This window comes from Macaca nemestrina, chromosome 2, assembly GCF_043159975.1.
Source record: "Macaca nemestrina isolate mMacNem1 chromosome 2, mMacNem.hap1, whole genome shotgun sequence".
Classification (NCBI taxonomy): Eukaryota; Metazoa; Chordata; class Mammalia; order Primates; family Cercopithecidae; genus Macaca; species Macaca nemestrina.
In genome coordinates, this window is record NC_092126.1 from 112,419,629 (window position 1) to 112,433,937 (window position 14,309).

Sequence of the window (14,309 nt, forward strand, 5' to 3'; positions counted from 1 at the left end):
ATCAAAGGGTCATTACTTACTTTATAGACTAGGGTGACATTAAGTGATAGTGTTCGAAGAAAGAGCTCCATAGGTTTAAAAAAGTTTGAAAACCACTAGAGTGATAGTGAAGAGTACAGGCCCTAGAGTCAGACACACCATTGTGTGAAACTTGGATACTTCCTTGCTTTGTGACCACTCTTTTTTTTCTCTTGTGAGACAGTGCCTTGCTATGTTGCCTGGCTGGAGTGCAGTGGCGCGATCTTGGCTCACTGCAACCTTCACCTCCCAGGTTTAAGTGATTCTCCTGCCTCAGCCTCCTGAGTAGCTGGGACTACAGGCATGCGCCACCGCTCCCAGCTAATTTTTGTATTTTTAGTAGAGATGGGGTTTCACCATGTTGGCCAAGATGATCTCAATCTCTTGACCTCATGATCTGCCTGCCTCAGCCTCCCAAAGTGCTGGGATTACAGGCGTGAGCCACTGTACCCAGCCTCTCTTTTTTTTTTTTTTTTTTTAATTCTGAGTCTTGATTTTCTCTTCCATAGACACACATCCCCACCTTGTACACAGTGGCTTAAAGAAGCTATTGTGTGTTCAGTGGATGAATATAAATTAGGCATATTTAGGAGCTGCTGTTATATTCGGTTCCCTGTGTGGTTGAGCAGAGAGAAGGGGTATTACTTTTTGAGTAATTGGAAAACTTGTCCAGGATTCCAGCATGGTCACTTTTGTAGTCCTTTCCCTCTATTAGGCCATTTGCTAGGCCTGCTGATTCCATGCAATATAATTTTCTTTTCTTTTTCTTTTTTTTTTGGGGGGGGAGACAGGGTTTTACTCTGTCACCCAGGCTGGAGTGCAGAGGCACAAACATGGCTCACTGCAGCCTCTGACCTCCCAGACTCAAGCAGTCCTCCTAAGCCTCCCGAGCAGATGGGACTACTGGCATGCACCACCAAACTCAGCTAATTTTTGTATTTTTTGTAAAGATGGGTGTTTCACCATGTTGCCCAGGCTAGTCTCGAACTCCTGAGCTCAAGCCATCCACCCAATGCAGCATAACTTTCATATTTGTCTTTTTTGCCTAAGCTTTCCAGATTAATTTATGGTCTGGTTCTTGTCATGCACATGCCACAGGATAAATAGAAGGCCTTGTTCTTTATGCTGTTTGCTGCCTTTGAGGGTCATTGAGCTCCTCAGAGATACTTTTTTTTTTTCTTTTTTTTTTGAGATGGAGTCTCACTCTGTCGCCCAGGCTGGAGTACAGTGGCAGCACGATCTCAGCTCACTGCAACCTGTCTCCCAGGTTCAAGTGCTTCTCAAGCCTCAGCCTCCTGAGTAGCTGAGATTACAAGCTTGCACCACCATACCCAACTTTTTATTTATTTATTTATTTTTTTTTGAGACGGAGTCTCGCTCTGTCGCCCAGGCTGGAGTGCAGTGGCCGGATCTTAGCTCACTGCAAGCTCCGCCTCCCGGGTTTACGCCATTCTCCTGCCTCAGCCTCCCGAGTAGCTGGGACTACAGGCGCCCGCCACCTCGCCCGGCTAGTTTTTTTTGTATTTTTTAGTAGAGACGGGGTTTCACCGTGCTAGCCAGGATGGTCTCGATCTCCTGACCTTGTGATCCGCCCGTCTCGGCCTCCCAAAGTGCTGGGATTACAGGCTTGAGCCACCGCGCCCGGCCCCAACTAATTTTTGTGTTTTTTAGTAGAGACGGGGTTTCACCATGTTGGCCTAGTCTCAAAGTCCTGACCTCAGGTGATCCGCCTGCCTCGGCCTCCCAAAGTGCTGGGATTACAAGGCATGAGCCACTGTAGGTCTGGCTTTATTTATTTTTTAATTTTTTTGGAGACAGAGTTTTGCTGTCATCCAGGCTGGAATGCATTGGTGCAGTCAGCTCACTGCTGCCTCAAATTTCAGGCCTCAAGCAGTCTTCCCACCTCAGCCTCCTTAGTAGCTAGGACTACAGGCAGGAGCCACCATGCCTGGTGCAATTCTATATAACCTTAGATCATTCCAGTGAGTTGCTACCTGGTTTAAGCTAGACGTCCTAAGTTCCTCTTTAATATCTGGCTTATGTTTGGTTTTCACAACATCCTTTCTGAATTTATATAACCCCTTGATATAAGTCATCAGCTGGGAGAACAGAAAGTGTTTGAATATTCAGGGGATTCTGATTTTTAGACAGCAACTAAGAGATGTCCTCATTGTTTCCTCTTGGTGTATTCACAGAGTCATTACCAGCTCCAGCTGTGCCCTGGTGCAGACTGCCCCATGGTTATTCGGGTACAAGAGCCTAGAGCTCGCCGAGTACAGTGCAATCGGTGCAACGAGGTCTTCTGGTAAGAGTGAGTGTGAGTGCTGAGCAGCCCTGGGCTCATGCCCCATCCTCCAAAGCACCACTGCTGTTGCTCCATGTGAGGGCGGCACTGGAAGAGGCAGGGTCTCTGAGCCAACAGAGCAACTGTGCTCCAAGTGGGTAGGTTTATGCCCAGCATCTCATATTCCACTAGGTCTTCAATACATGCTCAGTCTGGAGGCAAGGAATTGACACAGGTTCTTGGAGAATGTGTTGTGGCTTATGCTACTAAGTCTCATGGCCCAGAGATTGTGTGGGATGTATCTATCTTTATAGCTAATCACATATTACTGTGTTTGAAAGGTATAATCTTCAGCATTTTAATCTTTCTCTGTCTTGGCCTTTCTTGGCTAATTTTTGTAAAACTAAGTCATAAATATATTCTACATCTACTGAAGGTTCACTTCATTCAGTAGATACCATGGGAATAACTAAAGTTTACCGAAGGCTTACCAGATGACAGACACTATCCTGATCACTTACCTTGCATTATCACAACTGTATATGACCCTTATATTCTCTCATTTTTTGTTGTTTTCTTGAGACGGAGTCTTGCTTTGTAGCCCAGGGTGGAGTGCAGTGGTGCATACTTTGCTCACCACAACCTCCACCTCCCAGGGTCAAGCAATTCTCCTCCCTCAGCCTCCTGAGTAGCTGAGATTACAGGCACATGCCATCATGCCTGGCTGATTTTTGTATTTTTAGTAGAGACAGGGTTTCATTATGTTGGCCAGGCTGGTCGCAAACTCCTGACCTCGTGATCTGCCCACCTTGGCCTCCCAAAGTACTGGGATTACAGGATTGAGCCATTGCGCCTGGCTATGACCCTTATATTCTATGAAGATATCAAGGTACAAGGTAAACCTAGTAAATAGTAGAACCATAATTTAGGCCCAGATCTGTCCTAATCATACCTCCCTGGAATATTCATGGTGGGTCTTCAGAGAAACTGCTTGGAAAATGAGATGTGTGTGTGTGCACATGCCTGTATTTCAAAACATTATTGACACCGAAGATTAAGAATCACTAATGTAGTGGTTCTTTCATTTTAAATCAGGCAGCCACCAGGATCACAGCGATTCAGAGAGACTCCTTGTAATGGTTCTTTATCCTTGTGTCCCACTTTATGAAGTTACTTCCCTGGGTATTTGCCTGAGGGCCTTTTCTAGCCATGAAGTACTGTTGGCCTCCACCAAAGAAAAATTGAAAATATGGAAGCCTAGCCCGACGAATATTGGAGTCTTTTTTTTTTTTTTTTTCTGTTTTAAGTTTCAGTGTCATCAGATATATCATGACCCTACAGATTTTGCAAGTTCTGGCATTTGTGCATCCTTGTGTGCATGTCTGGCTGGGAAATCAGATGAGACTCCCAGAAATGGATCTCAATCCTGCCTTAGGTCTGAGCTAAGGAGTCCTTCTCAGAGCACCTCACCATGCCCTATGAGAGTCATAGCTCTGTGTTTGACATCTTGGGGGTTGGTAAACAAGATGTTTAAACAAGATATTTAACATACATAGCATAGCTCACTGCAGCCTCAAACCCCTGGTATGAAGTGATCCTTCTGCCTTAGCCTTCCAAGTAGCTGAAACTACAGATGCCCGGCTAATTTTTAAAAATTTGTTGTAGAGGCCAGGTGCAGTGGCTCACGCCTGTGACCCCAGCACTTGAGGAGGCCGAGGCGAGTGGATCACCTAAGGTCAGGAATTCAAGACTAGCCTGGCCAACATGATGAAATCCCGTCTCTACTAAAAATACAAAAATTAGCCAGGTGTAGTGGCAGGAGCCTGTAATCTCAGCTCTTCAGGAGGCTGAGGCAGGAAAATCACTTGAACCAGGGAAGCAGAGGTTGCAGTGAGCCGAGATCATGCCATTGCACTCCAGCCTGGGTGACAAGAGCGAAACTCCGTCTCAAAAAAAAAAAGATTGTAGAGGCAGGGTCTTCGTATGTTGCCAACGTTGGTCTCAAACTCCTGGTCTAAAGCAATCCTTTTTTTTTTTTTTAAACAGGGTCTCTCTCAGTTGCCCACGTTGTATTACAGTGATGCAAATACAGCTCACTGCAGCCTTGACCTCCAGAGCTCAGGCAATCCTCCTACCTTAGACTCTCTAATAGCTGGGACTACAGACACATGCCACCACACCTGGCTAGTTTTTTCATTTTTTTGTAGAGATGGGGTCTCACCATGTTGTCCAGGCTGGCTTCAAACTCTTGGGCTCAAGCAGTCCTCCCATCTTGACCTTCCATAGTACTAGGATTACAAGCATGAACCATTGCACTCGGCCTACAGAAACATTTTATTTGTGCATGTTAGAGCATGTCTTACAAAGGCTTAAGTTGAAGAGACATTCATGCAGTATTTCAGTATAACTCATGAGTAAGTAAAGGTTCCATGGGCCTTGAGAGAGAACTTTACCTATTTGAAAAGCTCTAGACCAGGCAGGATGGCCCACACCTGTAATCCCAGCACTTTGGGAGACCGAGGCGAGCAGATCATAAGGTCAAGAGATGAAGACCATCCTGGCCAACATGGTGAAACCCCATCTCTACTAAAAATACAAAAATTAGGCTGGGCGCAGTGGCTCACGCCTGTAATCCCAGCACTTTGGGAGGCTGAGGTAGGCGGATCACAAGGTTAGGAGATCGAGACCATCCTGGCTAACACGGTGAAACCCGTCTCTACTAAAAATACAAAAAATTATCCCGGTGTTGTGGCGGGCGCCTATAGTCCCAGCTACTTGGGAAGCTGAGGCAGGAGAATGGTGTGAAGCCAGGAGGCGGAGCTTGCAGTAAGCCGAGATTGCGCCACTGCACTCCAGCCTGACGACAAAGTGAGACTCCGTCTCAAAAAAAAAAAAAGTAAAGAAAAGTTCTAATTCATGATTTGTTAACTTGGATAAAAGGAAAATTTTAAACATGGGACCCTGACTTAATGAATATTTGAATGTTTTTCTTTTCCAATTTTAAGTTTCAAGTGTCGTCAGATGTATCATGCACCCACAGACTGCGCCACGATCCGGAAATGGCTCACGAAGTGTGCAGACGACTCTGAAACAGCCAACTACATTAGTGCTCACACTAAAGACGTAAGGATTGTGTTTTACCTCTCATGGATCTGCCCTCTTATTGCTGCCCAGGGCCTAGCCTTGGAGATTTGCCATCTGAGAGCAGAATACCCAGAGCCCCAGGGCCCTTCCTGAGGACTGGGGCTTGGGGACCTTCATGCAGAGTTGGCAGCTTGTAGCAGTTTATCACAGGATGCATTGGGTGCATTTTTTCTTTATTATTATGAAATGCCAAAATGCCAGAAAAGGGGGAACTAATTAGAAGAGAACTACCAGTCTTTAACAGCTCTGAAAAGGAGGTGGTTAATAGTCATACTTGATACATAGTAAGGCTGTAATGCAAGCTCAGACCTGCACGATACTCATTTTGAAGTTTCCCGTGGGAAAGTATGGTCCGCGGGCTCTAGGGGCCACTCTACCCTTTGTCAGTCACTCGCAGAGTATGCACTCACAAGCACAGTTTTAATAACAACATTATTAAACATGGTCGACTTCATAGCAGTGGGAGATCACAGCATCAGACTGGTCTCTGCATTGCTGCTTCAGGTTGCTGGCATCTCTCAAATGGTAGAGAGGAGCTTTAGATGTGGTTTCCTTACCCTCTTCTCGAAGCAGAAGTTCAGGCAAGCTGACCATGACTGAATCCATTGTGGCAGCTCCTGTGCTTCTTTGCCACTCCTCTCAAGAAGGCAGGTTTTCTGCTGATTCAACCTGTGCTTAATCTGAGCAGCTTCGTGGCAGGGGCAGATGGTGGAAGACTTAGTGGGGTTCAGCTGGTGCTTGAAGCGTTTCAAGGCCAAATATGCTGACTTCATTTCCTTGAATTACTGTTCCAGCCTCAGTGACCTGCCACATTTAAGTGAGATGCTCCTCCCCAGAAGTGCTCGCATGATGAGCAACTGGGCACAGGTGCCAGGAGCTTTGTGTAATTTGTCTTAAAACCAACCTGGTGGTATGTGAGCCTAATGGCACCCTTCTGTCTCCTCAGTGTCCCAAGTGCAACATCTGCATTGAGAAGAATGGAGGCTGCAATCACATGGTGAGCAGAAGCCTCTGCACTTTGTATGTGTGACATGGAACCTTTGGTCAGTGTGCCCTTAATGTGTTCTCTTCTGTTTCCCTCTGACAGCAATGCTCCAAGTGTAAACACGGTGAGTTCCAAGCTTGGTGTGTAAGGCCCAGTGGCACTTTCTTGTGGTTGGGTCTCCGTTACTATTTAAGTGAGTACTTCTGCCATGAAATGACAAAACATAGAAGAGCCTCAGTCACTTAACAGTCACAGTAACTGGCATAAAGTAGCTTTTTTTTTTTTATTTTCTATTTTTTGGTCCCTCTTACAATCCCACTGCTATCTTGCTAACACATATAGTCAGACGTCAAGTTTGGGATAATCCTCATGATCCTCAGTTATCCAAGAAGGTGATTTCAGGGTGTTACTTTCACTTTTTTGCCAAGGCAGGTAAGTAGCTTGGGGCTTATCTGTGCTACCTTGTAGATACTTTTACCAGAAGTAGTAAAATAATGGTTTTCCCTTGCTGTTTTACAATAGTGGGGGTTTTGATTTAACCTTTCAGACCTCCTTCATCGATCAGGAATAATTTACATAGCTAGAACCCATTGGTTTTGTATGCCACCCGGCCAGGTCAGCTGAAGAAACAGAATCCCTTCAAGTAGAAAATATGTCCAAGTGGGTCTCTCCTACACAGCTGCTTTGATGCTCATCAGGAGCCCCTGAGAGTCTGAGAGTTTCTTTTCTGTGTGTGAAGGAATCTCACTCTGTCACCCATGAAGTTTAGTGATGCAATCTCAGCTCACTGTAACCTCCATCTCCTGGTTTCAAGCAGTTCTCCTGCCTCAGCCTTTCGAGTAGCTGGGATTACAGGCATCTACCACTGCGCCTGGCTAATTTCTGTATTTTTAGTAGAGACGGAGTTTTGCCATGTTGGCCAGGCTCGTCTCAAACTCCTGACCTCAGGTGATCTGCCTACCTTGGCCTCCCAAAGTGCTGGGACTACAGGAGTGAGCCACTGCGCCTGACCGAGAGTTTTGCTTTGTAAGGGCCTGTGCAAATGCTATTTCCAGGAACCCTCTTTTCTTTATTTTTTGAGACAGTGTCTCACTCTGTCGCCCAGGCTGGAGTGCAGTGGCATGATCTTGGCTCACTGCAACCTCTACCTCCTGGGTTTAAGCAATTCTGCCACCACAGCCTCCTGAGTAGCTGGGATTACAGGGACTCACCACCACACCTGGCTACTTTTTTGTATTTTTAGTAGAGACGGGGTTTCACCATGTTAGCCAGGCTGGTGTCAAACTCTTGACCTCGGCCAGGCGCAGTGGCTCACGCCTGTAATCCCAGCACTTTGGGAGGCCGAGACAGGCGGATCACGAGGTCAGGAGATCGAGACCATCCTGGCTAACACAGTGAAACCCTGTCTCTACTAAAAATACAAAAAATTAGCCGAGCGTGGTGGCAGGCGCTTGTATGTAGTCCCAGCTACTCGGGAGGCTGAGGGAGGAGAATGGCATGAACCCGGGAGGCGGAGCTTACAGTGAGCCGAGATCACGCCACTGCGCTCCAGCCTGTGCGACAAAGTGAGACTCCGTCTCAAAAAAAAAAAAAAAAAAAAAACTCTTGACCTCAGGGGATCCGCCTGCCTCGGCCTCTCAATGTGCTGGGATTATAGGCGTGAACCACCGTGCCTGGCCTTTTTTTTTCCCCCCAAAGATGGAGTTTTGCTCGTCACTCAGGCTGGAATGCAATGGCGCAATCTTGGCTCACTGCAACATCTGCCTCCTGGGTTCGAGCAATTCCACCTCAGCCTCCCCAGTAGCTGCAATTACAGGCGCCCACCACCACACCTGGATAATTTTTGTGTTCTTAGTATAGACGGGGTTTCACCATGTTGTCCAGGCTGGTCTCGAACTTCTGACCTCAGGCAGTCTGCCTGCCTTGACCTCCCAAAGTGCTGGGATTACAGGTGTGAGCCACCGTGCCCGGCCCCAGGAGCCCTTTTAATCAGAGTGGTCATGGCAGGGACTTAGACAGTAACATTGACTCTGCAGTGCCGAATGAAGATAGGCCATGGCTAGTGGCATATTTCTTCCATGGGGCCACGCCCCCCCCCCTTTTTTTTTTTTGAGACAGAGAAGCTCTGTCATCCAGGCTGGAGTGCAGTGGCGCGATCTCAGCTCACTGCAAGCTCCGCCTCCCGGGTTCACGCCATTCTCCCGCCTCAACCTCTGGAGTAGTTGGGACTACAGGCGCCCGCCACCACGCCCAGCTAATTTCTTTTTGTATTTTTAGTAGAGACGGGGTTTCACCATGTTAGCCAGGATGGTCTCGATCTCCTGACCTTGTGATCCACCCACCTCGGCCTCCCAAAGTGCTGGGATTACAGGCTTGAGCCAGCGCACCCAGCGGGGCCACACTCTTTCCCTCTCTTTTTCTTTGTATATATCAGAGAGAGAAGTGTATCATACACTGAGAACAATGCAAAAGACACATAGAGTTTAAAGAATAATGACAAACACCCCAGCACCCACCACATTTCTAGTGCCTGAGAAGCCCCATGGGTGTCCATATCGCTTGACACCCAGAGTTAACTGCCATCTCACAAGAATCACTTGAATCCAGGAGGTAGAAGTCATAGTGAACCGAGATTGTGCCACTGAACTCCAGCCTGGGTGATAGAGCGAGACTCCATCTCAAAAAAAAACTGCCATCTCTTTCTTTGCTGTATATTTATATCACCTATATGGGCAACCCTAAGGAATGTGGTGGTTTTTTTGTTTGTTTGTTTGTTTGTTTTTTTCGAGACGGAGTCTCACTCTGTCACCCAGGGCTGAGTGCAGTGGCGCGATCTCGGCTCACTTCAACCTCCACCTCCGAGGTTCAAGCAATTATCCTGCTGGGCCTCTGGAGTAGCTGGAATTGCAGTCACATGCCACCACACCCAGCTAATTTTTGATGGAGTCTCACTCTGTCTCCGGGGGTAGAGTGCAATGGTGCAATCTCGGCCCACTGCAACCTCTGCCTCCTGGGTTCAAGCAATTCTCCTGCCTCAGCCTCCCAAGTAGCTGAGATTATAGGCACCCGCCACTATACCCAGCTAATTTTTTGTATTTTTGTTAGAGACATGGTTTCACCATGTTGGCCAGGCTGGTCTTGAACTCTGACCTCGTGATTAGCCCGCCTTGGCCTCCCAAAGTGCTTGGATTACAGGCGTGAGCCACCACGCCCGGCCTGTATTGTTTAAAATGGTAGCAAGCACACCTAGCTAATTAAGGAGAGGGCAGTGTTGCCACTATTAGGTGAAGGCTCCCAGGAGAGAAGTGGAACAACCTCTGGGTCTCCGGGTTTTGCTTTGGCTTCCCTAAAATTATTCAAGAGCCTCATTTTTTGGTAAGTCAGTAAGCCAAGTTATCCCAGGAGATTGAATCCTGAGAAACAGGAATTACCCTGTCAGGGTCTCTGGAAGAGGCAGAATAGGCCAGATATAAAATCGAATAAGGTATTATTAGAACACACAATGTGTGTTCTAGACAACCAGGAGGACCTCACTTAGACAAGTTTTGCTTCTCATAGCAGGCTTGACAAAGATATAACAAGGCACATAGCCCATGTGCTCATGGAATGCAGAATATCAACAGGCCATTGTTCATCCAACAGAACTATGGTTGGCTTCTCTCCATTCGACTGCAATAATTCTTTGAGCATCTAACAATAATTCTTTAAACATATAGAAAAAAAAGCATTTTTTTTTTGAGACAAGGTCTTGCTCTGTCACCCAGGCTGGAGTGCAGTGGTGCAATCTCAGCTCACAATCTCCGCCCTGCAGGTTTAACCAGTTCTCGTGCTTCAGCCTCCCAAGTAGCTACTGGCACATGCCACCACACCTGGCTAATTTGTGTGTGTGTGTGTGTGTGTGTGTGTGTGTGTGTGTGTGTGTGTGTGTATGTATTTTTTTTTAATAGAGATGGGGGTTTCACCATGTTGGCCAGGCTGGTCTCAAATTCCTGACCTCAGGTGATCCACCTGCCTTGGCCTCCCAGAGTACTGGGATTACAGGTGTGAGCTACCACGAAAGCAGAATCATAGTTCTGATTATGAACCATTGGATAGCTCTAGGTTTTATAGAAATGTGTTATTTGTCACGCGCAGTGGCTCATGCCTGTAATCCCAGCACTTTGAGAGGCAGAGATGGGCAGATCACTGAACATTGGGGGTTCGAGACCAGCCTAGCCAACATGGTGAAGCCCCATCTCTACTAAAAATACAAAAATTAGCCAGCATGTTGTCGGGCACCTGTCATCCCAGCTACTCGGGAGGCTGAGGCAAGTGAATCGCTTGAACCTGGAATGCAGAGGTTGCAGTAAGCCGAGATCGTGCCACTGCACTCCAGCCTGGGTGACAGAGTGAGAGTTTGTCTCAAAAGAAAAATAAGAAATGTGTTCTTTAAAATAGAAGAAAAAGGGGAAAAGCCTTTATTCTTAGCTTCATATACAAAAATCTTTCTAGGACAAGTGTGAGGGTAGGAAGCAGTAGGGAGGTCAGTTTGTACTGATGATGTGCATTTAGACAGTCAGGTGGGCCTCAGTTGGACAAGTTCCTGCTTCTCATAGTGGCATTGACATAGCAGACCAGTATTCTGTACAGTCAGCATCTGCCTGTATTAGATTAATAAAACACATGGCACATGTGCTCATGGAATAGAAATTATCCATAGGCTTTTGTTCCTATCAGCAAGTACAGACTACAAGGACAGTAGGATGTGACAGGGATGAGAGGTGCACATTCCTTCAGGAAAGAGGCCCCCTTGGGAAGTTCTGTTCAGGTGACCCCTTTGGGAGCAGGGTCTGACTGTCTCTCTCCTCTGCCTATAGAGGAAAGTGGAGTTGTCTTATAGATGTAAATGACTCTTCCTCTGTTCTGCACAGACTTCTGCTGGATGTGTCTAGGAGATTGGAAGACTCATGGCAGTGAATACTATGAGTGTAGTCGTTACAAGGAGAATCCTGACATTGTGAACCAGAGCCAACAAGCCCAGGCGAGGGAAGCCCTCAAGAAGTACTTATTCTACTTTGAGAGGGTAGGTGTCCTCCCCTGTACCTTCCCCTACAGGGTAGGCTTCTTCCACTTGGCCTGCTGGTGGGATTCCCAGGGGACTGGTAGACAGAGCCAGCCTGTGCACATAGAAGTCAGTGAATGGAGCTCCTGCGGTATCCCTGGGTGCTAGCTCTGTAGATGTGCCTTTCAAGCTCTACAGGGTATATCTCCAGCCAACAGTGAAGGACCTGGTACTGACCTTGGTTGAATGATGGATTGAAGGACAATGAGGGGCCATCAGACAGTCTTTTCCATCTAGTGCCATCTTTTTTTTTTTTTTATTTTTTTCAACGTTTTAAATTTTTATTTATTTTTTTCTTTCTGTCCTCACAATCTGTTCCCATAGTATCATCTTAGTAGTCAAATTTGGAAAGCAGTTTCTCCCAGGGAGCCCTTCAGAAGCCCAAAGAGCACCATGCATAATGGTCTCTAATCACAGTAGACCATCAGGGGCCTAGCTTTGCATAGTCGTCAGGGCTGGAGTCCCATTGACCCAGAAGGGTAGAGTGATCTGGTAGGCATACGGCTGTTCTGGACAGGTTAGAAGGATGGACTGAAGACGACCTGCTCTTGCACTTTGGGGAATAAGTTACAGGAGTCTATGGCCATGTCCTGCCAGCAAGGTGTCTATCCTGAACTCTTGTGTAGACCTCTGCACCTTCGTGGGACTCGTGTGGTTTTCCCCTTCTGTGCCCTGTAGTGGGAAAACCACAACAAAAGCTTGCAGCTTGAGGCACAGACATACCAGCGGATTCACGAGAAGATTCAGGAGAGGGTCATGAACAATCTGGGGACATGGATCGACTGGCAATACCTACAGAATGCTGCCAAGCTCTTGGCCAAGGTATCTACCACTTCACTCATCCTATCCCTGATCCAGTGCCTGGCTCTGTCACAACCTCTGAAAGTGGGAAGCCCTGTTGAAAGAGAGTATTTTAGCACCCTGTGCAGCCTTTCATGCTTCTGCTTGTGGATCCACATCTTCATGTGCTGTGCCCATCAAGGACCCAGTCCTCTGCTGGATGTCCAGGGGATTTATAAGAGTGTTGCACTGCCTCTGCCTGTAGGGAAAACTAGAGCACTTTTCTTCTCCTTTTGTCCTGTGTATGCATCACTCAAAGGAAAATAAAAGATTGTCTGAAGTGCCGGGCGTGGTGGCTCACCCCTGTAATCCCAGCACTTTGGGAAGCCGAGGTGGGCGGATCACTTGAGGTCAGGAGTTTGAGACCAGCCTGGCCAACATGGTGAAACCCCGTCTCTACTAAAAATACAAAAGTTAGCTGGGCATGGGGGCACATGCCTGTAGTTCCAGCTACTTGGGAGGCACGAGAATTGCTTGAACCTAGGAGTTGGAGGCTGCAGTGAGCTGAGATCATTGCACTCCAGTCTGGGTGATAAAGCAAGACTCTGTCTCAGAAAAAAAAAAAAAAAAAGATTGGGCAAGGTGCAGTGTCTCACGCCTATGATCCCAGCACTTTGGAGGGCCAAAGCAGATGGATTGCTTGAGCCCAGGAGTTTGAGACCAGCCTGGGCAACATGAGAAAACCCCGTCTCTACAAAAAAATACAAAAATTCGCCTGGTGTGGTGATGCACTCCTGTAGTCCTGGCTACTTGGAAGGCTGATGTGGGAGGATCGCTTGAGTCTGGGAGGCAGAGTTTGCAGTGAGTGGGAATCGCACCACTACACTCCAGCCTAGGCATCAGAATGAAACCTTGTTTCAAAAAAAAAAAAAAAGGTTGTCTTTGGCTAAGCATTGAGATAGATGTGTTGACTCTGATGTCCTACTCAAGAGGGAAAAGCTATTGAGGCAGCTGCTGGTAATCACTTTGTAAAAGAAACTGGGTGTTCTGTGACCATTGTTGTTTGTTTGTTTTTTCCCCATATCTTTTCACAATTCATCTCTATTTGGCTTGGTATAATTTCTTTCAGGCCTATACCTATAGAGCTAAGCTCATTTGCATGTGGAGGGTAGGAATTGTAAGAGCCACCTGAGATTCAGGTAGCTTAGAATCACAGACACAGGTCCCTTCTCTCCTGTTGCAGTGTCGATACACCCTGCAGTACACCTACCCATATGCATATTACATGGAGTCCGGACCCAGGAAGAAGCTGGTAAGGCAAAGCAATTTTTCTACTCTGTCCTGTTAGCCTCAAAGGTGCCCTTCTCTACCAGCACTTTGCAGGAGAGTGAGGACCAGACCCTGGTCATTGGGAGGGCAAAGTTAAAACTCTAATTGCAAAATTCCGCTTCTACTCTGGGCACCTCCAAAATATATCTCAGGTGCTGTTATTTTGTGTAATGTAAGACACATGCACCTAATCCTCTGAACAACTACATTTAAAGGGCGATTGGCTAAAAAGGTCTGTGGCCAGTGGGAGGCCACTAGTGCCCATGCTTGGGAGGGATATTTAGCATGCATGTCCTTAAGATATATTTGACTGTTTTATACCTTGTTTAATTCTTCATCTTAGAGTTGAATTTAAATATGAATTTATTGTTACTACCAGTAACAATAAATTTTTTTTTTTTTTTTTTTTTTTTTTTGAGACGGAGTCTCGCTCTGTCGCCCAGGCTGGAGTGCAGTGGCCGGATCTCAGCTCACTGCAAGCTCCGCCTCCCGGGTTTACGCTATTCTCCTGCCTCAGTCTCCTGAGTAGCTGGGACTACAGGCGCCCGCCACCTTGCCCGGCTAGTTTTTTGTATTTTTTAGTAGAGGCGGGGTTTCACCGTGTTAGCCAGGATGGTCTCTATCTCCTGACCTCGTAATCCGCCCGTCTCGGCCTCCCAAAGTGCTGG

The 14,309-nt window shown here is 47.0% G+C and overlaps 1 protein-coding gene across 9 annotated transcripts in view; it reads left to right on the forward strand.

Annotated features, from left to right (window-relative positions):
• The window catches only part of LOC105480627 (ariadne RBR E3 ubiquitin protein ligase 2), a 70,215-nt gene that overhangs the window by 54,369 nt on the left and 1,537 nt on the right, over window positions 1–14,309 (forward strand). For 5 of the 9 annotated variants that reach the window (XM_071091699.1, XM_071091695.1, XM_071091703.1 and 2 more), the window contains 7 exons: window positions 2,214–2,323; window positions 5,308–5,425; window positions 6,393–6,443; window positions 6,534–6,555; window positions 11,342–11,493; window positions 12,211–12,354; window positions 13,535–13,624. In XM_071091699.1, the coding sequence (XP_070947800.1) occupies window positions 2,214–2,323; window positions 5,308–5,425; window positions 6,393–6,443; window positions 6,534–6,555; window positions 11,342–11,493; window positions 12,211–12,354; window positions 13,535–13,624 (687 nt within the window). The remainder of the gene's footprint in view (window positions 1–2,213; window positions 2,324–5,307; window positions 5,426–6,392; window positions 6,444–6,533; window positions 6,556–11,341; window positions 11,494–12,210; window positions 12,355–13,534; window positions 13,625–14,309) is intronic. The other 4 variants (XM_071091700.1, XM_071091697.1, XM_071091701.1 and 1 more) reach the window with 1 other exon arrangement.